Source organism: Ovis aries, chromosome 4 (genome assembly GCF_016772045.2).
Source record: "Ovis aries strain OAR_USU_Benz2616 breed Rambouillet chromosome 4, ARS-UI_Ramb_v3.0, whole genome shotgun sequence".
Classification (NCBI taxonomy): Eukaryota; Metazoa; Chordata; class Mammalia; order Artiodactyla; family Bovidae; genus Ovis; species Ovis aries.
The window spans coordinates 52,403,154-52,429,079 of NC_056057.1; the positions used below are offsets into that span (position 1 = coordinate 52,403,154).

At 36.9% G+C, this 25,926-nt stretch overlaps 1 protein-coding gene across 3 annotated transcripts in view; it reads right to left on the bottom strand.

Moving 5' to 3' along the window:
• Positions 1-25,926, bottom strand: part of CFTR (CF transmembrane conductance regulator) — a 188,532-nt gene that overhangs the window by 153,542 nt on the left and 9,064 nt on the right. For all 3 annotated transcript variants that reach the window (XM_042248301.1, XM_042248300.1, NM_001009781.1), the window contains 2 exon segments: positions 5,538-5,648; positions 11-119 (listed from right to left, as the gene is read on the bottom strand). In XM_042248301.1, coding sequence (XP_042104235.1) covers positions 11-119; positions 5,538-5,648 — 220 coding nt within the window.

The window sequence follows — 25,926 nt, forward strand, 5'->3', positions numbered from 1 at the left end:
AAAGCCTTACCCCTAAATATAATATGATTCCATAGAACATAAATCTCCAGAAAAAGCATCGTCGAAGGGCATTAATGAGTTTGGGATTTTTCTTTGAAGCCAGTTCTCTGTCCCATTCTCTGCAAAAGAATAAAAAGTGGGACCAGTAAGTTGCATGTGCAAATATTAGAATTCTCTATTTCCCTTAACATAGTTTTATTCACACAAGTACATCCATGGAGATTAACCCAAGTGACCAGAGAGACAAAAACCTTGTGGGGAGCTTCCAACACTATCTCAGGCAGATATTTGGCTGAATTCAGTGCTCCACCATACACCAATTTTCAAGGAGTTGACTTAATGGCAAGTCCACATTATATATGCTAAAGAAATGTTCTGGGATTCTAAAAATCAATGAATGTGAGAGTTGGATAAGTAAAATACAACTCTTATGAATACACATAACTGTGCTTGGAACAAGGTGAAAAATAAATACTTAATTTTTTCCTTCATGTCTTATTCTTTATTTGTAACTGTAGTGGATTGTACAAAATTTAGCTGTAAAACCAAAAACAAGATTAAAAGTCAGGTGGATTTTTCTGTAATTTAACATTAGAAAAACTTACTATTTGGACTTTGTTTTTAAACGTAGGAGTATGAAACAAATATCATCAAATGTCACTTTCAAATAAAAGTCTTTGGAAAATTGGGATAGAATCAAATTCTGTATTTTTTGGTAGAACAGAAATTTAAAAGTATGAAAAGCGGTTGGTATTAAATAAATGTTGCTTTTTCTTTAATACTATACATCCATAACCTGATTATACTTAAGGTTTTGCCATTACTTTCTGTTAATAAAAACCTTCTTCTTTCCAAGTGGATAAAGTATATCCCTAAATGTTACCCTTCATCTTCCCTTTTATATTGTACAGAGATGAGAAGTTTCAAAGGAAAGAATTATATAAAGATTCTGCATTTTTTTCAACAGCTATTCTCATCACTGGCTTTCTCTAGCAGCTCAATGGTAGAGAACCTGCCCGCCAAAGTTGGAGACTCGAGTTCAATCCCTGGGTTGGGAATAACCCCTGGGGAAGGAAATGGCAATTCACTCCAGTATTCTTGCCTGGGAAATCCCATGGACAGAGAAGCCTGGTGTGTTACAATCCATGGGGTTGCAAAAGAGTCAGATGCAACTGAACAACAAATTCTCATTACTATCCATCTACCATTATTAGAGGTGTTCTAAGTTATTCCAAAGGAAGCTCACACATCTGAGAGATGAAGGCAGATTTGGCAATCATGGGCATTGTACATGGACACTGGCTTTCCTGAGAAGCTTACTATCTATCATATCTAGACCCTATGCCATCCATCTATCTGCTCACACTCTTTCCACTCTTTACTCACACACAGTACTTGCCTCCCTTCCATGTCATGCAGTGATTCACAACAGGGTAAGAAGCGAAATATGGAGGCGGAATCTGCCTCTTTCAAAGGAATAATGAGTCAGATGAGAAAACCAGGAAGGGAGGTGGTACATAAACCAAAGAAACGGTTTCAAGGTGGGAAGAAGTGGTCAACCCTGAAGTCATGGTAGGAAGATGTCATTATATTTGATATTAAGAGACCTCTGGTGAACATGGTCAACATCATTTTAATAACATGGTAAACACAAAAACCATAGTCAGGGAGCTAGGATGTAAAGGAAAGGAGAAGAAGTGGAGAAACCAGGAAAGCAGAGAAGCATTAACAATGAAAAAAATTAACAAAAAAAAGAATGGGGTAGCGATCTGAGGGGGGAAACCAAGCTGGAGAAGTTTTTTTAGTGGATGGGACTTGTACTACTGGAACCTGAAGGAATTGGCAGTGAAGGTAGATGCTGTGGTGCCCACAGCACCACAATAAACCCAGTAAGCATTCTGAACACCAAGAGCTGAATCACAAGGGAAGAAATTCTATACTTAGCAAGTACATAGCTGAGTTATAATCATGAAATGGATGTGTGGTTTGCACACAGGAGGGACACACAGAGTTCAAATCCAAGGTCACAAACTGAGCCAGATGGACCAATGTACTTCAACGGCAGGGTAACTGCCTGAGGGCCTTTGTCACAAATCAGTTTCTGAAATATGAGGCAGGGTCACTTTCCAAGAGTGTAGTGGAACCATTAGTTGACTTTATTTTGGGGGGCTCCAAAATAACTGCAGATGGTGATTGCAGCCATGAAATTAAGACACTTACTATTTGGAAGGAAAGTTATGACCAACCTAGATAGTATATTAAAAGCAGAGACATTACTTTGTCAACAAAGGTCTGTCTAGTCAAGGCTATGGTTTTTCCAATGGTCACGTATGGATGTGAGAGTTGGACTGTGAAGAAAGCTGAGCGCCAAAGAATTGATGCTTTTGGACTGTGGTGTTGGAGAAGACTCTTGAGAGTCCCTTGGATTGCCAGATCCAACCAGTCTATCCTAAAGGAAATCAGTCCTGGGTGTTCATTGGAAGGACTGATGTTGAAGCTGAAACTCCAATATTTTGGCCACCTGATGCGAAGAGCTGACTCATTGGAAAAGACCCTGATGCTGGGAGGGATTGGGGGCAGGAGGAGAAGGGGACGACCAAGGATGAGATGGCTGGATGGTATCACCGACTCAATGGACATGAGTTTGAGTGAACTCTGGGAGCTGGTGATGGACAGGGAGGCCTGGCGTGCTACAGTTCATGGGGTCACAAAGAGTCGGACATGATTGAACGACTGAACTGAACTGAATGGTACAAAGTACCGTAAGTGTATGTCACTCTTCCAAAATGTTTGAATAAACTCTAAATAACAACTTTTATTTTTTAAAAAAGAAATAAGAGAAGCAAGAAGAAATACCCATCAAAGACAAAAATATTAATAGAGTTTATGGACTTATGCTGGCACACAGCTGTTGAATTGGAACAAAGTGGCTACATTTGATATGGAGACATGAAAACTGAGGAGAAAAAAGTGTTAGACCAGATAATACTACAAATTCAGGTATAACAGGTTTTGAGTAGCCTAGTCCTACTGTGATTAATCTTCTGTTCAGCATCCATTTAGAACTTAGATATTCACTATCTACTAGATTATTTTGAACTTGCTGACATCACTACAATGTATTATGTTTATATATTTTATCCCTGCAGCAGCATTACAGGTTTTTGCATAATGTCAGCCATTTCACATTCAAACATCATTTATTCATTCAACAAACATTCACTGAGCACCTACTAAAACTGGCCTTTCATGTCTTCAGGTTCCACATCTCTAGATTCAACCAACTGGGGGAGGAAAATATTCACCAAAAAAAAATTGTCAGAAAGTTCCAAAGAGCAAAACTTGAATTTTTCGTGTGCTGGCAACTATTACATAACATTCACATTGTATTAGGCATTATAAGTAATCTAGAGATATTTAAAATATTTAAAGTGAATATATGTAGGTTATATGCAAATAATATAACATTTGATATAAGGGACTTGAGCATCCATAAAGTTTGGTATCCATAGGGGATCTACCAAGGGACAGCTATATATACCAGACTCTATTCTAGACTTTATTCTGTTTATTTATCATAACCAGAACAAACCAAACAAAAACAAAAAACAAAAGTAATACTGCCTTAATGACACTTACATACACTAAGTGCTCAATAATAGAAGCTGGTGCTTGATCTTGGAAATGTGAATCTGCTACTTCCACCATCCTAATTCTTTGAATAAAACCAAGAAACAATAAAGGCTAAACGCCTTATCTGCCTTGAAACTTCAAAAGAAATTCGATGAGTTTAATGAAAATAAAGTAAACAAATATAAGTCTACTCATTTATTTTGGTGCTGTTAAAAAGTAGTTGCTTCTGTTTCTTTTTTGCCAACTCCCTTTTCTCTTTCCCCCTCATCTGGTATCAGATCCTGTACTGCTGGCACAAGACCCTGTCCAGCTCATTCACAGATTGTTGTTGGTCCAAGAAGTAAGCATGTGACTCGAAAGTTTCTGGGATTTTTCACTTTTGGAGAAAAGACTCTTTCCTCAGTGGTCTGTAAAGACATGAGCAAAGCGTTCTGAGGATCCACTGCATGGAGGAAGCCGGATCTGAGACAATAAAACCAGTTCCTGGTTCCACTGAGTCCCTAACGGCAGTTTTCTCCCTAAGCTTTTACACAGATGGACTACATGAGTCAATACATTTCCTCTTTTTATTTACTTAAGCTACTTGATTGGATTCCTGTTACTGGCAATCAAAAGGATTGTAACCAATACTCTTTAAAAAGAAGACTTCTAACACATAAAGCACTGTTTCAGATCTTATTTCTACGGTAATTTATGAAAAGTTTCATTGAATTTGGTCCATGAAATAAAAATACAAACGTTAATTAGTCTAAAGATGCTCTATCCCAGAAGATTCCCATATTAAAGAATAGTTTGGACTCTCAAATCAGATAAGACAAATGAAGGTGTTGTCCCCACAAACTCTCTATCATGGAAGAGTCTTTAGACTTATATATTCAATGAGGTGGTGTCACTGGGCTATAAAATTAATAGATTCTGAGGACAATTATGCATGTTCACAATTTGTTCATGAGCTTATATAGAAAGATAATTTTACAGAAAGAATTTTAGTGTACAGATAAGATGCATGTTTATATGAAAAACTTACAAGTATATACAAAGGGGTGAAGAGACAGTAGATTCAAATGTGTTAACCACTCAACTTAAATACATAAAATAATGAAAACTATTGAGTCAAAATTACTTCAAATTTCCTCAGTTGGAAAATTAGAGCATGTTATCACCTATTCAGGTGGAAAAGTTGTATTTGAATGAAATGTGTGGGTATTAAAACTTCTATATCAAAAACCAATTCAATCAAGTTTCATTGAGATCCCCCCAAAAAATAATAAAATAAAATATAAAATAAAAAGAAGACTTCTTTACAATGCGAAACACTGTTTTGGGGGAAGCTGGGAGTATGGACCTGAGTTTGAACCAGAGCTCAGCCATTTATTAGCTGGAAAATTATCTCTCTGAGCCTCAATTTGCTCTCCTATAAGGTAGAGATAATGATACTTTCCTTCCAGAGAGGCTGAGAGGAGATACCATACCTGGCATTCAATATGTGCTCAAAAATATGAAACTTCTACATATCCTTGACATCCAACTGCCTTTACCCTAAGATTTCCGAGTATGCATATCTGTATTCATGATTTAAGATTCTAGAGACAAATATACACAACTTGCTTCATAAAGATATTATTCCAGTCTTTACAAAATCCACTTAATGTTCTTTAAGTGATAGCTTCTCAGAATTCAAATACGTATTTTTCAAAAAAAAAAAAAAGATATTTTCTCAGGGAAATGGTTTTCTTTCATCCCTTCTATGGTTAATTCTTAATTGATCAAGACTTCATCAAGAAAATAGGATGTTCCTATTATAAATACTCCATTTTAAGAATTAGGCCCTCCAATAGTAGTTCTCTAGTCTCTAATAATATTAATTTCTCTCTTCAACTAATAAACAGTGTTCATGGACATACCTTTCCAATTTTTCAGATAGATTGTCAGCAGAATCAGAAGAAGAGATATGGTATATGTCTGACAATTCCAAGCGCTGTCTGTATCCTTTCTTCAAAATTGGTCTGGTCCAGCTAAAATAAAGAGAGGAGAAACAGATATAACTGTTAACTTGATCTCCAATGTAGACTTGAAATCAGATAAAGTTTCAAATTTTCTAGCATGTGGAAAAGAGCAGAGCATAAATATGTGAATAAAGTAAGGCATCTTCTATGAATATCAGAGATTCATATCTCATAGAACTCAACTGTGTAAAACATCAACACCTCTGAACTGACATGACTATAGCTTTTTCTAAAAGGATTAGGAATTGTGGTAGAAACTTTCCCAGAGAGGAAAAAAAAGAAAACTACTAAACATTCTACACTAAAAGTATAAAAATATAAAAGGAAGGGTGGGAAGGAGAGAGGTGGGAAGAAATTTCCCTAAAATAACCAGATATTAAAAGTTTATAGTTTGCTGAAGTCCAGCCTCTACAAAATGATCTATGAATGATAAGACAGACCCTCAAACAACACCCAACACATCGCAGTACACAATCCTCAGCAGTGTGCTGTTTGTGGAATGAACTAACTATAGCTGGAGGGCTAATGAGTAGTGTGTGTCAATTTGTTGACTTAATCATCACCCCTGAATGAGGGTGGGGATCATAATTTTCTTGTGTTTTGTCTCCTCATCTCACAACAGTTACGCACTTCGGCCTGCTACATATCTAATAAATAACAATTTATGATGGAAGCTGGCCTGGTAAATGATTAGGCAGGATACCGAAGTTATTTTCAAATACATTGTTTCTAACTATTGTGAATACGGCAAAATAATCTTCACAGAGAGGCTTTTCAGGTGGCTCAGTGGTAAAGAATCTGCCTGCCAATGCAGATGTGGGTTTAAGCCCTGGGTGAAGATTTCCTGGAGAAGGAAATGGAAACTCACTCCACTCTCCTTGTCTGAGGAACCCAATGGACAGAGGAGCCTGATGGGCTACAGTACATGGGGTTGCAAAGAGTCAGACATAACCTAGCAAATAAACAACAACAACAATCTTCACAGAGGCTAGAAAATCTAAATACAAATCAAAGGGAAAACAAAGAGGAAGGAGGGCGGGGCAGAACTGTTAAAGAAATTATGTACAAAAAGAGACTTCTAAATGAAAGTTGTTGAGCAAATGAGACCTTTCTCATGTTAAATGTCATGTATTTATTAACAAAATGAACTGAAGTTGGAATTAGTGATTCTCAGCATATGTTTTTACTCTTACTATCCTTCTTCAGAGAGTTCTAAAGTTTGGTGTCACTGAGAATTTGGTAATATATCAAGGCATGTCACCCACCAAAAATCAAAAGAGTGTTTCAGCAGTATCTGAGAGGCCAAATAAATTCATGACAGAAAAGTATTCTAGCAAAGCCATTCTGCATAAAAAGAGGAAATGCTATGCCAAACGCAAACATTTTGACATTGTTTCAGGGCAAAACTGCAAAAGGCTCTCTCGCCTACCTTCACCACTCCCACCCAGCGGGTTCAGACTCTTGTTTACACTTCCCCGGTCTTCACCCCTTCCCTGTGTACCCGGCATATCTACAACCTGTCCTTCCTTAAAATTCAACTGAATTACAACCCAGCTCAAAGGCTCGGGAGTTTTACCAAACATTTCTGACCAAGATATCAAGAGACAATCGCTTAATATGTCAAGCTTTTTTCCTTTTTACTTGCAATGTTTGCATCTTAACAAGAGCCTTCAAATCTCAACAAAGGATGATAGTAAGGTTCATCTTTATTGCCCATTGTGATCCATTGGCAGTTTTTCAAAGAAAACAAGAACGAAAATATTGAGGACAGTCTGAACACAGTAAATAAGTCTCATGATCATATAGCATCTACAGTGGGCATTGTTTGCGAGAGTGTTGGCACAACCACCTGGCGCTTGCCATCTAGTAGCCAACATAAGCACTGGAGCCACATTTGCTGATACAGGGGTCAGTGAGAGTGTGAAAAATCTGGGGCAGCAATTTTAGGATATAAACTCTATTCTGTAAACTAAAGTCAATAAGTGAAAAGATGAAGCAAGTGTTTTACCACTAATAAGAAAAATTATGTTTGCATAGCACTTTCACAAACACTAGCATATTGTCTTTTTTTTTTTGTAGTTTAGTATACTTTTATTTATTTATTTTTTTAATTTTTATTTTCACTTTATTTTACTTTACAATACTGTATTGGTTTTGCCATACATTGACATGAATCCACCACGGGTGTACATGCATTCCCAAACATGAACCCCCCTCCCACCTCCCTCCCCATAACATCTCTCTGGGTCATCACCGTGCACCAGCCCCAAGCATGCTGTATCCTGAGTCGGACATAGACTGGCAATTCGATTCTTACATGATAGTATACATGTTAGAAAGCCATTCTCCCAAATCATCCCACCCTCTCCCTCTCCCTCTGAGTCCAAAAGTCCGTTATACACATCTGTGTCTTTTTTGCTGTCTTGCATACAGGGTCGTCATTGCCATCTTCCTAAATTCCATATATATGTGTTAGTATACTGTATTGGTGTTTTTCTTTTGGCTTACTTCACTCTGTATAATCGGCTCTAGTTTCATCCATCTCATCAGAACTGATTTAAACGTATTCTTTTTAATGGCTGAGTAATACTCCACTGTGTATATGTACCACAGCTTTCTTATCCATTCATCCGCTGATGGACATCTAGGTTGTTTCCATGTCCTGGCTATTATAAACAGTGCTGCGATGAACATTGGGGTACATGTGTCTCTTTCAATTCTGGTTTCCTGTCATTTTAATTTGAAAGTCTTGATAGGTAGGCAGAACAAAAAGAGACGACTGCCTTACCTTAAGCATAAAGGAATGGAGGCTCAAAGATGCTAAATTTGTTTGTTACTAAATGGCAAAAACTATATTTTACGACATTCTTCTGACATCATCCCTTCCTTTACCATGTTCAGCTTTTATTGTCTAGGAAAATTAAGCTTGGTAGGTTATTCTGGACAAAGTACTGGAAGGAGGGTCTAGCAGCAGGGAAATCAAAAGCTAGCAAACTTCAGGCAATGATATGGTGTGCTAGCATGTCTTTACACATGCCTTCCTCAGAAAAACAAAAGGTGACTTAGGCATTAGCCAGTTTCTGTGTTATAAATACTCCCATCATGACCAGTTTCAAGCCATCAAATGTGAAGTCACTGAACACCAAGTTGGGAAGAGATACACGTTGCATATCATAATACAGTATGATTACCATTCAGATACAATCAACCTCAGTAGCATAGATAATAATGAATAGGCAGCAATAACTTTTGAGTTTTTATTATCTTTATTTAACATAATTTATTTCAATTAATTTTTAATACTAGTTGTGCTTAACAACCAGCTCATGAAGTTCCTGAAAATTTAACAATCAGCTCAACCAGAAAAGGGCCAACTTGACCTCACGGGTTCAATCTCTGGGTCAGGAAGATCCCGTGGAGAAGGAAATGGCAACCCACTCGTCTAATCTTACCTGGAAAACCCCAGGACAGAGGAGCCTGGTGGGCTGCAGTCCATGAGGTCACAAAAGAGTTGGATAGATTAAGTGACTAAACAACAACAGCAAAAAATGGAAAATTTAGAAGAGAAAAATATACTCCCTCTATTGCTAAAACTTTCATTTTCAGTATGTTTAAAATTGTTAAAATATTAAACTAAATTTACAAATAAAGAGAATCTCACTAAATGTAAATACTATAATACCATAGATATTTGCAGGAAGTTTAAAAACAATTTTTTTCTTTTAAAAACTAATAAACATACATCTTTTAGTCCATATCTAAGACCTGATCACCAATTCCATAAATGAGTTTCTAGCTCATTTAAAGTAATTTGAATGTAAAACAATTTGAGGGCTACATTTATAAAAAGCTTCCTTGTGTTATCTGTGCCCATTTTAATACATATATTATAACATGACCTCTAGTCTTGATTATAAAGAGCTCCAAAGCCCAGCACCATCAAATCAAACATATTCAGTAGCATTAAGAGTTAGCCATTAATAATGATTAATACAGTTTAGTATTTCTGACAGATTCATTACAGTAAACCTATATTCATAACCTGAAACAGAAACTTAAGGTTAATTATGAAAGCTAAAATCAATTAACCTTAGGCTGCCTGGTAATCAATCACCAGTTAACTGAAAGAATTTATTTTGTGAGATTAAGCCAAAAACAACTGAACAAAATCTCTGCTCCATCATGGACGTCTCCCTGACTACTACCTCAGACCAATCCTAGAAATAAAAATAAAAACAAGCAAACAAAAAGTCCCAGTTATCTATATCTAGACACTCAATGAAATATTAGATACTGTAAAACTCCAGCCACTGTTTCTCTTGAATGACCTTGAGTATGTTCAACATACTTGGATAGAATTTAGGATGGCAACTCAGGATACCTACTTCAATATTTCTTCCATTAAAACATGAATGAGCATGCAAGTGTTTCATAATAGCAAGGCAGGTACATCTGCAATAACCAAAAGCAATAAACCCTGTTCTTCCTCATCTTCCTCAAACTTGCTCTCACCATCCCTTCCCCTCACCTCTAACTGATCTTATCCTTTTTCATTCATAACCTGTAACTGCATATTGAAAATGGATTTATAAATTGAACTTAGAAACTGTGACAGTTTCCAAAGTTTTCACTATTTCTAACAGAAACTCACTAATCATTAATTACAGGGTAGCAGAGATTCTTAAGGTATACAGTTCTTTATATCCTAAAGTTTTTAGTTCCGTTGCTCAGTCGTGTCCAACTCTTTGCGACCCCGTGAATGGCAGCATGCCAGGCCTCCCTGTCCATCACAACTCCCAGAGTTCACTCAAACTCATGTCCATCGAGTCGGTGATGCCATCCAGCCATCTCATCCTTTGTCATCCCCTTTTCCTCCTTCTCCCAATCCCTCCCAGCATCAGAGTCTTTTCCAATGAATCAACTCTTCGCATGAGGTAGCCAAAGTATTGGAGTTTCAGCTTTAGCATCAGTCCTTCCAATGAACACCCAGGACTGATCTCCTTTAGAATGGACTGGTTGGATCTCCTTGCAGTCCAAGGGACTCTCAAGAGTCTCCTCCAACACCACAGTTCAAAAGCAACAATTCTTCGGTGCTCAGCTCTCTTCACAGTCCAACTCTCACATCCATACATGACTACCGGAAAAACGATAGCCTTGACTAGACAGACCTTTGTTGACAAAGTAATGTCTCTGCTTTTTAATATGATACCTAGGTTGGTCATAACTTTCCTTTCAAGGAGTGTCTTAATTTCATGGCTGCAATCACCATCTGCAGTGATTTTGGAGCCCAAAAAAATTAAGTCTGACACTGTCTCCACTTTTTCCCCATCTATTTCCCATGAAGTGATGGGACAGGATGCCATGATCTTCATTTTCTGAATGCTGAGCTTTAAGCCAACTTTTTCACTCTCCTCTTTCATTTTCATCAAGAGGCTCTTTAGTTCCTCTTCACTTTCTGCCATAAGGGTGGTGTCATCTGCATATCTGAGATTATTGATATTCCTCCCGGCAATCTTGATTCCAGCTTGTGCTTCTTCCAGTCCAGCATCTCTCATGATGTACTCTGCATATAAGTTAAATAAGCAGGGTGACCATATACAGCCTTGATGTACTCCTTTTCCTATTTGGAACCAGTCTGTTGTTCCATATCCAGTTCTAACTGTTGCTTCCTGACCTGCATATAGGTTTCTCAAGAGGCAGGTCAGGTGGTCTGTATTCCCATCTCTCTCAGAGTTTTCCACAGTTTACTGTGATCCACACAGTCAAAGGCTTTGGCATAATCAATAAAGCAGAAATAGAAGTTTTTCTGGAACTCTCTTGCTTTTCCATGATCCAGCGGATGTTGGCAATATGATCTCTGGTTCCTCTGCCTTTTCTAAAACCAGCTTGTACATCTGGAAGTTGTACGTATTGCTGAAGCCTGGCTTGGGGAATTTTGAGCATAGATCAACATAAAAAATAAAAGTCTAGCACCCAGACCCATTGCACATTTAATAAGAGACTTCAGATTTTATTATGGGAAAAAAACAATCACTTGACTTAAAAATATATATACACACACACAATGAAACTGTATTTAGTTTCATTTCTTAGAATAAAATTTCTGATTTTTGCACAGATGTAGAGTGATGAAAAGAATTTTCCTTATGATGAAAAGAATTTTCCAATTATAGACACTATCAAAGCCTTGATTTTTCAAGAAACCTATCCCTGAAAACCACATAATTAAAGCTTATAATCACCTTCCCATTTGACATTTGGCTTTATTAAATCCACCAGAGGCAACTGACATTTTCATCTGCTATAATTTAAGATGAAGGTCAAGTATCAGATCTTTTCAGTTTAAGATGATTTTGTTTGTATAAAACAATCATGTCTCTACATTATGTAACATTACTTTTGATTTATATAGCCAAGTGAAATAAACAGCAAATTCAAATCCATGGTTGCATGACACATCTCCCAAATACTGACAAACCGATAAACTCAAATGATGAAGACTTTTTCCTTTCTGCATGAAATAATACTTGAGGAACTAATAGAAACTATTGTAAACTGCTTAGTATAGACAAATTTAATACACTAGAGGTTTTCTCCTCATCCAGTGTATTTACCATGGTTTGAAATCCCTCAAATAAGTTGGAAAGTCCTAACTAAAGAAAATGCTGAAGTTTAGGAAGAGGAAAAGAAGGGAATCATTTGAACAGACTGTGACAATAAATCTCAAATTTCTGCAGCACATCTGCCAGTTTGCTTTAGCTTTTTGAAAAATGGCTATGATGGGAAGAATTGGTTTCCGACCAAAAGTCATTTCATCTCTACAATGATATTGTTTTCAATTCATGTAAACAACACTTCAAATGTCACAACTGTTTAACCAACTTAGATCCAGGGTTATTTGTGTCAGATGTGTTTTTCCTCAATGAATTTTAGTAAAGATAAACTTTGAGAAAGTAAAGGCATCTAGCTCTCAAAAGTCCTATATAAAACTTGTAGGTTTCAAGAATGTACCTCACAGCTGCAGCACTGGTGTGCAGGTCAAGTCAGTGAGTCTCTGTCCTCTGATTCCACAAGGTAATTAAAGTGTTTGCCTTCTTGCTTGCTAAACAAGCTATTTTTGTATTTGAGAGTTAACTTCTTATGAGGCTCTTACCTTACCAATAGAATTGTAGAAATTCTTTTTCTTTCTGTAGATGAGTTAACAGTAAATAAATGTAGTCAATGAATTTTAGAAGATTTGGAAAGATGATTATTTGCTGCTCAACAAAAGCCTACAAACCAATCTGAAAAATCTTCCAGAGGCCTAGAATTTAAAGCCATGATACAAATCAATTTAACTTCATGCCGAATGAACCTAAACTTAAATAGAAAATTGATAGGCCCATTTTATAAGATGCTTCTAAATATAAATGTATCAGGAATGCAAGCGTATTAAGACAACATCTAGAAAAAATACTTTCTTTTTGCTTATCTATATTCAGTAATGTCTAATGGTAAGTATGTATAACTTGAAATAAGAAAGAAGTTCTTTTTAATTAAAGAAGAAGGCATATATAATTAGTACCCACTATGGCTATCTATGCAAATAAACTTTCTAGTCAAATATGCCTTAACTCCATGATTTTCATATAATTTTCACTATCAATTTTAATTCCCATAAAATTACTTTCATTTCTTTCCTGATATAACTGTCTGAGGTAAAACTATCATGAAGACTAAAAAACTCCACTTAATTTCTACTACAAATCTGTTCTGAAAAAACTGAATTAGTGACTTTAAGAAGAAAATTTTAAGTTTTAACTCTATTATTTCCCAGTCATGTGACCTTGAAAAAACTCTTAAGATCTCTTAGCTGCAGCTCCTGCTGGAAATAACAACTATGACTACTTGGTTTTCATGGGGGTCAGATTCAATGTTGTTCATAAAATATTATAGCTGTACATTATTATATTGCTTCTTCATAGAATCTACATGGCTTTAATTTTCAGAGCACTAGAGTTCATTATTGGGACTATAACAAAAGTAATAGCTAACATTAGTAGACTATTACTGTAGTGCTGTAAAATTCTAAGTATTTCACATTCATTATTTCATCTGATCCCCACAATGATTCAACAGTTAAGTCCTAGTATTATCTTCATTTTACAGATGAATAACAGGCTGAAGGAGCTTAAATCATTTATCCAGGGCAGAGTTAGAATTTCAAAACAGGACTGTGATACCAAAGCCTACACTTGTACCAAATCTGCCATATTAGGACTAATTTTAGGAAAAAAAATAATATACCCTTAGATATAATATGAAAAGCATAAGCAACAACAGAAAAAAAAATCAACAGATTAGACATCATCAAATTATAAAAGTTTTATGCCTCAAAGCAGACCATCAAGGAAGTAGAAAAAATAATCCAAACGATGGGAGAAGTTTTTTGCAGATCATATATCCAATAAGAGATCTGTATGTAGAATATATAAGGAACTCATAACTCAACCATAAAAAGACAACCCAATTTATAAATGGGCAAAGGATCTGAGTGGACATTTCTCCAAAAGAGATATATGAACACCCAAAAGCGTATGAAAAGATGTTCAACTTCATTAGCCATTAGAGAAATGCAAGTCAAAACCAAAATGAGATTCTATTTCATAACCATCAGAATGGCTATAATCTAAAAGACAGGTAATGGTAAGTACTGACAAAGATGTGGAAAAATGAGAGCCCTCATACCCTGCATTCTAAAATTAGCTATAGTGATAGTTACACCTCTCTTCAAAAAACATTGACTTGTATACTTTGAGTTAATTTTTTGGCATGTGAATTATACTCAAAAAAGCTGGTATAAAGACAAACAAAGCTGGTATAAAGAAATCAATTGTCAGTGTGGATTTTGGAAAGTTTTCCCAAATGTTTGATTTTCACTCCTAAAATTGGTAAAATGCAAAAATTTATTATGGTGACTTTGACATTCTAAACCATTTCATATGTCAGTGCCTGGGTAGCTGCTACAAGAGATTAAGACTATGCAAAGCCCATAAATGGATCCAAGGATTGGCAACAAGCAACATGAAACATATAAATTATTGCCTGGGTCCCAGAAGCAAAGCAATTAATTGCTGCAACTATAATACTATGAACACAGAAAAAGTGAGAATGATGATAGTACACTGAAGAAACTGAGGAATGAGTAGCATTGGCATAAAAAGACCACATGTAATAGCTATACTTAATTCATTCACAAGTGCTGGATTTCAGGGACTCAAGCAACTGAGAGATAATAAGCAATGCTACCAAAAAAAAAAAAAAGTCAAGACTGTATTGGCTCAGAAAAGCTGCCTCAGAGTATTGTTTCATGATTTTAGGTTTTTATTCTATCTTGGCATGAAGTCAAAAATAAAAGACCCAGAATTGATTGTAGCTACAACAACTGGCTAGGAAGATAGGATGATTAACTGTCCTATAAAATTGCGGCATCTCCTATGAGTTCACTTTCAGGAGCCCTTTACTAACCAAGACAGACAAGTGATAACATTGCTCTCTGATTTCTAATTTTTATTTCCATTGGCAAGAAGAAATACATTTGAAACCAAGATAATAAGGAAGAAGGGAAATGGACTGGTCTTCAGATTTTATTGTAGAAATGCCACTGGATTACTAGCTGGCATTCGTAAAAATTACAGAGAAACTTGTGCAACTATCAGAACTTCACCAGTATTACTGTTGTTTTAGACAATTCTATGCTGGCAAACAGAGCAGGGAGGCAATTTCAAGCATGCCCCAGTGGTAACTGGAAAAGAAGGAAAATGAGTTCTACATCATTTTCTAAGGTAGGAACAAAATATACTTCACTTCACTACACTTCACATAAAATTCAACATTCAAAAAGTGAAGATCATGGCATCTGGTCTCATCACTTCCCCAATAGATGGGGAAAATGTGGAAGCAGTGACATATTTTCTTAAGCTACCAAAATCACTGCAGATGGTGACTGCAGACACAAAATTAAAAGATACCTACTCTTGAGAAGAAAAGCTATGACAAATCTAAACAGTATTAAAAAGCAGAGACATCTATTTACTGACAAAGTTCTGTATAGTCAAAGCTATGTTTTCTCCAGTAGTCATGTACAGATGTGAGAGTCAGATCACAAAGAAGGCTGAGCGCTGACGAATTGATGCTTTCGAATTGTGGTGCTAAAGAAGACTCTTGAGAGTTCCTTGGACAACAAGGATATCAAACCAGTCAATCCTAAAGGAAATCAATACTGAATTCACTGGAAGGACTGATGCTGAAGCTCCAATACTTTGGCCACCTGATGCAAAGAGCCAACTCACTGGAAAAGACCCTGATACTGGGAAAGATTGAGGGCAGAAGAAGGGGGCAATAGAAGATGAGATGATTGGATGGCATCACCGATTCAATGGACATGAATTTGAGCAAACTCTGGGAAATAGTGAAGGACGGGGAAGCCTGCCATGCTGCAGTCCATGGGGTGGCAAAGAATAGGACATGACTTAGCAACTGATATATTGAAGATATATATATATATATATCATACACATGATATATTGATTTAACTGGTATTTGCTTTATATTAAAAATTATCCCACTTATTTGATATTCCCTCCTTTTTTCTAGAACTCTGAATCCCTTACTGAACTTCTCTGTTTACCTAGTTTGTTCAGATACCATCACGAGGACCCAAAGTAAACACTCTCTAACAGGCTTCTCCATCCTTCAGCAACTAAAAGCCTACATCTTTCGGAGGCACGCTTGTCATTCTAGAATTAATTCAACGTCTGGAGTCAAGGCAACTTGATACTTCTCCGCTAAAGTCTTTCTCACAGTATGGAAATGACTTTCCTCTCTTGGAGACAGAAATCTTGAGAGGCTCTGGGATGTGGAGTCAGGGATCTGTTTGGTATGAGCCGCTATAGGCAAATCACGTGCTAGATTCACGACCTTCTACCTCCAAATTACTTAATGATCCCTTACCATGTGTACCAAAAAAAAAAAAAAAAAACACTACTTATTAAATCCTCTGTGACATCTGCTTGCCAGTTACTACCTCAAAGCAACCTTTTTCCCCAAAATATTTTAAATGCACTATAATTCCACCCAACATAGTTTGAGGATGTTTACTTCTTTATTTTGCTTGATAGATGGAATGATGAAATGGAGCTTGGTGGCAACTTCAGAAATGTTTTAAGATGAAGGTGGTTAAGATGTAATCCTCCAAGGGTAATATTCAAACACGATACATTAGGAAGACAAAGCTGATGATTTTTAATTTAAGCATGATGAAGCTGGTCTCTCGGGTTCCACTTGGAATTCCCTAGCCAGATAAATGCTTGGTCAAATTCTAGAATTTTTCTCATTTATCTTAACCTTCTCTTCACTCTAATTTGTTTAAACTGTATGCTCTGCCATACTGTTATCCTCCTGTTACTTTTAGAAGGATTCAAAGAGCCATATGGCATTGTATACAGACGTCCCAGCTGCAGAGGATTTCCCGTCTTCAAACTACATATGAAATTTGGTCATTGGTGGCATTTTAACCCTTTATTATCTTCCACTGTTATTATTTCACCCTCTAAAAAACTAATCACACATTACACATTGAAAGATAAATTTAGCATCTTCATTTCTCCCTGCTTTGGTGAGGTGGGGAGTGTTGTAGACACACTATATGACTCAGGATTTAAGTTTCAGATCCTGTTGCTGAGGTTGTGGAGCAATGCTAATGTTATTTTTTATTTGCTTAGAGCCTTGATATTACTTAGAGGAAAGGAGCACTGACAGTAAAATTCCTAAGAGGTGTAAGGAGAAAACAGTTGTGGCTGAACCCTCACTCATCCCAACCGTGAACCTCAGAAAAAAAGAAGCCAGACAAAAGCTGAGAACAGAGACAGCCACTAGTTCAAGGTTTATCATGGAAATAAGACTTTACTGCAAGAGCCTTACCTTAAATCCCCTTCACTTAATCTTTCTATCTTTCTTTCATTTATCTAAGGAAATAAAGACCCACAAAATATCCTACTACTTTTTCCCCCTAACAGCAAAAAGCAGGATAATGGATGACCGTATCAGTAACTGAACCTAATAAACAATTAAACAGTCCAAAACAGTCACCTTTGCAAACAGGTCCTTAAAAATAGAAATCATAACACAAATGTTGATAGTTTAGTGAAAATCATTTTATAGGCATTTAAGAATTATTGTGACTTCAAAATGTCATAATCTTTTTTTTTTTTAGTTTTTTATTTTTTAAATTTTAAAATCTTTAATTCTTACATGCGTTCCCAAACATGAACCACCCCCCACACCTCCCTCCCCATAACATCTCTCTGGGTCATCCCCATGCACCAGCCCCAAGCATGCTGCATCCTGCGTCAGACATAGACTGGCGATTCAATTCTTACATGATAGTATACATGTTAGAATGTCATTCTCCCAAATCATCCCACCCTCTCCCTCTCCCTCTGAGTCCAAAAGTCCGTTATACACATCTGTGTCTCTTTCCCTGTCTTGCATACAGGGTCGTCATTGCCATCTTCCTAAATTCCATAGATATGTGTTAGTATACTGTATTGGTGTTTTTCTTTCTGGCTTACTTCACTCTGTATAATCGGCTCCAGTTTCATCCATCTCATCAGAACTGATTCAAATGAGACAGACATATAGATCAATGGAACAAAACAGAAAGCCCAGAGATAAATCCACACACCTATGGACACCTTATCTTTGACAAAGGAGGCAAGAATATACAACGGAGTAAAGACAATCTCTTTAACAAGTGGTGCTGGGAAAACTGGTCAACCACTTGTAAAAGAATGAAACTAGATCACTTCCTAACACCGCACACAAAAATAAACTCAAAATGGATTAAAGATCTAAATGTAAGATCAGAAACTATAAAACTCCTAGAGGAGAACATAGGCAAAACACTCCCAGACATAAATCACAGCAGGATCCTCTATGATCCACCTCCCAGAATTCTGGAAATAAAAGCAAAAATAAACAAATGGGATCTAATTAAAATTAAAAGCTTCTGCACAACAAAGGAAAATATAAGCAAGGTGAAAAGACAGCCTTCTGAATGGGAGAAAATAATAGCAAATGAAGCAACTGACAAACAACTAATCTCAAAAATATACAAGCAACTTATGCAGCTCAATTCCAGAAAAATAAACGACCCAATCAAAAAATGGGCCAAAGAACTAAATAGACATTTCTCCAAAGAAGACATACGGATGGCTAACAAACACATGAAAAGATGCTCAACATCACTCATTATTAGAGAAATGCAAATCAAAATGTCATAATCTTTTGCTTGCAGACACATTTTAGGAAAAAGAACTTTAAAATAAACATCAAGTCAAATTCTTTTCTTTTTGAACTCTGCAGGAGCTCCCAGTGGATGAAGCCATTGATAATAAGGTGGCTCTTAATTTTTTAAAGGATTCTATTTCCATAATTTGAAACAGTATTTTTTTTGTTTTATTCCAACACCAACCAAACAACAGGTGACACTGAAGAAAAATTAACAACTATCTCAAAATAAAACCCGACCTCTATTTCCCAAAAGTCTCAAATGTATTGAAATAATTTCATGCAAACTGTGTATAGGAGTGGCTCACATACATAGCTCATTTAATTTTCCTCCCACGTGCTCCATTCGCCTCCATACTTCCTCCGCCTGAGCTATTACTGTCTATTTTCTTGTCTGCCAATCTAACATGTCTTCAAACTCACTAGACTGTAAACTCCTCAAGGGCAAACACCTTAGAGAGATTTTTTTTTTTTTTACTGCTATATACCCTGTACCTACTACAAAGTATGCACATAACTGTCACTCAATTATTTTTTAATTGTTAAATTTATGTTACCACATTAATGTACATGTCATATATATTTTTATATCTTCATTGTCTTATCCAGTGCCTAAGGCAGTGATTACAAAAGCTGAATGAATTAATGTGTTAACTAATTAATTACTCAAACCTGATATTTATAGCCCATGTGAGGACACTGATATGACTGCAAATTGGTGTTGCCCAGTCATTACTCCTGGTCAAATGTATTAAAAATGAAAAAAAAAGTGAAAATTTGTTTCAAGTCGATGATAAAAGCAATGCAAACACGAGGTTGTCAATAGTTTTCTACCGGCCATTCTTTTAATAACAGTTATGCCCCCTTTCTGAGTCATTACTTAAAGCCAACAATCTTAAAACTTCCAGCCAAAATTACTGAATTCTGCTCTAAAAATGTTTTCATTTTTAACACTCTTCATTACCAAAACATTCTAATGTCTGGTCTGGCTTTCGTTCTATGTATTCTCAGTGGAGATGTATCAAAACTTCATAAATGGAAAGTCATTCTTCAGTCTACTCAAGAGCAATCAGTCCCTTCTATTCTGACCCTTCTTGACAGTTCTCATATCATATCACTTGACATACTCTGCACTGTTCCTATGTTACTTGTGTTCCACCACAGATGAAAAATTTCATAAATTAATATAACCCGCTACATGTATTACACTTCACACCTTCAGACTGCTTCCATGTCTCTTTCTGTCCCTGAAGACTGTTACTGTTAAGAGTTGAATCCTAACCCCCAGTACTTCATACTGTGATCTTTACAGAGGTGAACAAGTTAAAATGAGTTCCTTAGAGTGGGCCCTAACCCTATATGACTGGTGTCCCTGGAAATAAAAAGGAAATGTGAACACAGAGACAGGCACACAGGGAGAACGCCACATGAAGATGAAGGCAGGGAGCAAAGTGAGGCGCCTACCAGTCAGAGTGCCAGCAAATCACCAGAAGCTGGGGAGAGCAGGAAAGAGCCTCTCACAGCCCCAGAGGAAACCACACACGCTGACAATTTGGTATCAGACATCTAGCCTTCACAACTGTGAGACACTGCATTTCTGTTGTCAAATCCAGTCAGTTTGGGGTACTTTGTTAGAGCAGCCATAGCAAACTAATACACTGGCTTAAAAGAGTATGACGGTAAGATGGTTAAGTCACAGAGCAAGGATTCCAGCAGGTTCTCCTTGATTCCAAAGTACTTCTTTCTTCCCTTACACACTGCTACTAAGAGTTGACAGTGAAGATAGAGACAAAGTAAATGTGAGATCATTTTCTATGAGTATAGGATAGGTGAAAGGACAACCAATATGAGAGGAAAACTGTATCAGTGGTTTTCAAACAATGGACCCTAACACCTAGTGTTTCTCTGTGATACTTCCTGAAGTTCACCAACTTTGGGTTTGAAATGTCAATATTTAAAACTATGTTTTCTTATTTTAAAAATAGGAACAGAAAACATTACACATTCCCAAATGTGTTATATGAAAATTTTATCACACTGGATCCATCCAATCATCATCCTGGAGTTCAAAGCTAATTCAATTTTGTGTCCACTATGTAGGAAAGCTTCCCCTGACATCTCTTTGAACCTATTTAAACATATTACAGCTCAACATTCAGAAAACAAAGCTCATGGCATCCGGTCCCATCACTTCATGGGAAATAGATGGGAAACAGTGGAAACAGTGTCAGACTTTTTTTGGGGCTCCAAAATCACTGAAGATGGTGACTGCAGCCATGAAATTAAAAGACACTTACTCCTTGGAAGAAAAGTTATGACCAACCTAGATAACATATTCAAAAGAGAGACACTGCTTTGCCGACTAAGGTCCTTCTAGTCAAGGCTCTGGTTTTTCCTGTGGTCATGTATGATGTGAGAGTTGGACTGTGAAGAAGGCTGAGCGCCGAAGAATTGATGCTTTTGAATTGTCGTGTTGGAGAAGACTCTTGAGAGTCCCTTGGACTGCAAGGAGATCCAACCAGTCCATTCTGAAGGAGATTTCTTTGGAAGGAATGATGCTAAAGCTGAAACTCCAGTACTTTGGCCACCTCATGCGAAGAGTTGACTCATTGGAAAAGACTCTGATGCTGGGAGGGACTGGGGGCAGGAGAAGAAGGGGATGACAGAGAAGGGGATGGGTGGATGGCATCACTGACTTGATGGACATGAATCTGAGTGAACTCTGGGAGTTGGTGATGGACAGGGAGGCCTGGTGTGCTGCGATTCATGGGGTTGCAAAGAATCAGACACGACTGAGCAACTGAACTGAAACATATTACAATCTGTCACTGGGTATATCCACACTGCATCAGTGAGCAGACACGTGAGCCAAGCTCAGTTATAGCCCATCCTATCTCTGGCATACCTGCTCACACAAGGTTTCATCTCAGCATAACAGAGAGTTGTGCAATACCAAGGGAAAGATAACAAAAAGCATTTGATATTATCTTGGTTTTACAATACTTTACCGTGCTTACTCAACAATAAAGTGACATTGATTAATTACAAGACTCATCATCATTGTAGTAATAGCCTTTCAAAAAAAAAACCTACATTAAATATACACAGTTTAAATTTTTTCAATATTATATACTTCTTCACACTATTACATACCACTTTCTTCTTCAGTATCATAAAGTTTTCTTCTAAGCCTTCTTCACATTCAGATAAAAAATATTCTTTTGAATTACTCTTGACTATTTAAAGTTATAAATAAACTTACAGTGACAATTGCATTCACAACACCTTCACCAGCAGGATGTGTGTGTGTTCAGTTGCTTCAGTCATGTCCGACTCTTTGCGACCTTATGGACGGGGGCCCACCAGGCTCCTCTGCCCATGGAATTCTCCAGGCAGGAACACTGGAGGGGGTTGCCATGCCCTCCTCAAGGGGACTTTCCTGACCCGGGGACTGAACTCGCATCTGTCTGCATCTCCTGCACTGCAGGCAGATTCTTTAACCACTGAGCTATCTGGAAAGCCCACAGGCAGTATAATCTCAAAGTATAGTGATGTGCTCAGCTTGGGCAACTTCTGCTTTAATTACTATCCCTGGTATGCCAGACAAACTGTTCTTTTAAAATTAGATCACAGGGAGAGGGAGAGGGTAGGATGATTTGGGAGAATGGCACTGAAACATGTATACTATCATGTAAAAATCGAATCGCCAGTCTATGTCCGATGCAGGATACAGCATGCTTGGGGCTGGTGCATGGGGATGACCCAGAGAGATGTTACGGGGAGGGAGGTGGGAGAGGGGTTCATGTTTGGGAATGCATGTACACCCGTGGTGGATTCATGTCAATGTATGGCAAAACCAATACAGTATTGTAAAGTAAAATAAAGTAAAAATAAAAATTTTTTTAAATAATAAATTTAAAAAAAAATCCGATCACAGAGTAATCTTTCTCAAGAAATTTCAAGCAAGAAACTAAATTTAAGTTCAAAGTCAACCTTGTGGGGTACAAGCAATGCAAATCATCAGCTGAGGTTACAGATACTGTTGTTCAGTCATTAAGTCGTGTCTGACTCTTCGCGACCCCATGGACTACAGCACACCAGGCTCCACTGTCCTTCACCATCTCTCGGAGTTTGTTCAAATTCATGTCCATTGAAGTCAGTGATATTATCTAATCATCTTATCCTCTGCTGCCCCTTCTCCTTTTGCCTTCATTCTTTCCCAGCATCAGAGTCTTTTCCAATGAGCCAGCCCTATCCTCCATGAATTGCTAAGTTAATAACTACAAGTTATTTCTAGGCCTGATGGCTGACAGGTTTCTTTTGACAGCAGTTACAAGAGGCATCTCAGTTTCAGAAGTATAATGTGAAAAGCAGTAAGGGTACATGACTAAGAAAAGAGCACACAAATGTTACATAATCACTTCAGCCCTCATTTGGGCGCAGGAGGTTAACTATATCTTTGTATTTGTGGAGGGTTTACTGTCTTTTATTGTCATTTTTATTTGCATACATTGCAGCTCCATGGAAGAGTTCATCTGAAGTGTGGATTCACTGATTAAATGTATTTAGATAAAAAAAACTAAAAAAGAAGTTTCCCACTGCACTAGAAAATTCCAAGGTTTATATATACAAAGCGTCAAATATCAAGTTGAAGAACCATCTGACAGGTGCCTCTGCCTTTCCCTTCAGCCCCAGGAAATAGAGCAAGAGAAAACATCAAGAAACAGATGACAGGAATGATGGACAACCAGGGATTGGTGATGACACCAAAGAGAGCAGGTGGTGGTAAGAGGAACACTGAAGTAACTGGAACCTGGAACTCAGCAGAGGGGGTTAAGTTGGTAAGGTAAGAAGAGTAGATACAAAAACTCAGCAGAAAGCCTGGGTTTGACACAGTGGAAGAAGACAAGAAGCTAGATTTGGAACATGAAAAAGATGAAGTGAGATGATTAGTACTTGCATGGGAAGATAAAAAGTACAGTCTGGGTCAGTTTTATAAAACTGAGCTGTTTCCGTGGAACAATGGTTGGCTGCTGCATGCTTTTGGCTGACCACGTCTTTCACTCTTCAACTGGATATTTAGAATTTTAAAAACCTCATTAACCTGCAACAATACCCTTCCCTCCTCTCTTCATCGCTATCCTCCTCCAGCAGTTTGTCACACAGACCCCTGCAAAACACAATGAGGGCATGCTTCCAAGAACTGAGTCTAATGCCTTATTTAAATAATATTACTTATAATGTATGTATAAAAAATAAATTTCAGAGAAAAGAAAATCAAGAAAAAAAACTAAGTGAATGATATAATTTAACAACTTCATTCGAGATTTTTGGATAGTATAAAATACTGGTCACGAAAGAGTCAGACATGACTTAGTGACTAAACAACAATAACAACAAATATACTAGTTAAAAGCAGAGTTCTAGAGATCTAAGCTCATGGCTTGACTTCGCAGTAACTAGCTAGGTTACCTTTTATAAAACACTCATCTTTGTAAACTACATATTTTTAACACCGTTTGAAGATTTCATTGAGATAATACATATAATCTCTGGCATAAAGAAAGTACTTAGTAAGCCAGTGGCAAAATTCAAAGATTTTAAGAACTATTTAAGAGAAGACTTTGAATTCTGCGCCAAGTTGAATAATATCTCTTGTTAACTCCCAAAAAACTGAACTTTCAAAATTCTCCTCCTTGGACCCTACGGTTACAAAAGAAGAATGTTAGGATGCAACTAAAGATTATCAGTATGATAAGTAAGTCAGAAAGTAAGGTAAGTCAGAAAGAAAAAGACAAATACCATATCACTTATATGTGGAATCTAAACTATGACACAAATGAAGCTATCTATAAAACAGAAACAGACTCACAGACACAGAGAGCAGACTTGTGGTTGCCAAGAGGGAGAAGGGAAGGAGAGGGACCCACTGGGAGTTTGGAGTTGGGAGATGCAAACTACGACATTTAGAATGGATAAACAGCAAGGTCCTAATGTGCGGCACAGGGAACTACACTCAAACCCTGTGATAAACAGTAATGGAAAATAATACAAAAATAAAGTGTATATATGTATATACCCGAGTCACTTTGCTATATAGCAAAGATTGGTACAACACTGTTTTTAGTACACAAACCATCACCTGAAATGGGGGCGGGGAGAAACTATAGTTGACCTCTCCTGAAGATTCTGGATTTAGTTGGTATGGAGTGGTACCTAGGAATCTGCATATTTAATATAAAATGTATTATTTATAGGTAGATCTTAATATATTTTTGAACAGGTGACTGGCAATTTGAGACACACTTATCTAAAGCTATGGAAAGTACTGATATTTATGAAAGGGGTTCTAATTTTAAGAGCATAAGTATTTACCTAAAGAATTTCTTTGTTTTTTTTTAAGAATTTCTTAATCCTGTTTCTAGTTAGACTTCTTTCTCAACTGAATAACTAAACTTTGACCAAAGTTTCATTAATAGCAGATTTGGTGGCTCCTTGCTTTTTTAACAATAACATACATGTCTACTAATCCCAGAATCTGAATTGGACTGTACTCAGCATTAAGGGTGGCTGGAGTGACAGACTGTGACTCAGGAAAGACAAGAGTTATGTTGTTGCCCTTGGCAGCAACAGAAACCACTGAATCAGCAAAATCTCGTATGAGAGCTCAAAAAGGCTGTCAGGTTACAAGTTAACACCTCAATGGATCCAAAGACTGTGTTCAAAGACTAAATTCAATACACATTTCTAAATGTAATGATCTTATATTTACATTTCATAGGAAGTATTTTTTAAATACATCAAACAAGTTTTGCTGTCAAGGAATTATGTTGTTGACTTTAGAAAAGTTTATGTGAGATGATCCTTATTTAGTAATTTTCTAAATCAATAAAAAATTTAGACATTTTATCTTCAGAAAACCCAAATGGGAAGTTTTAAAAAATTTCATATATATAGT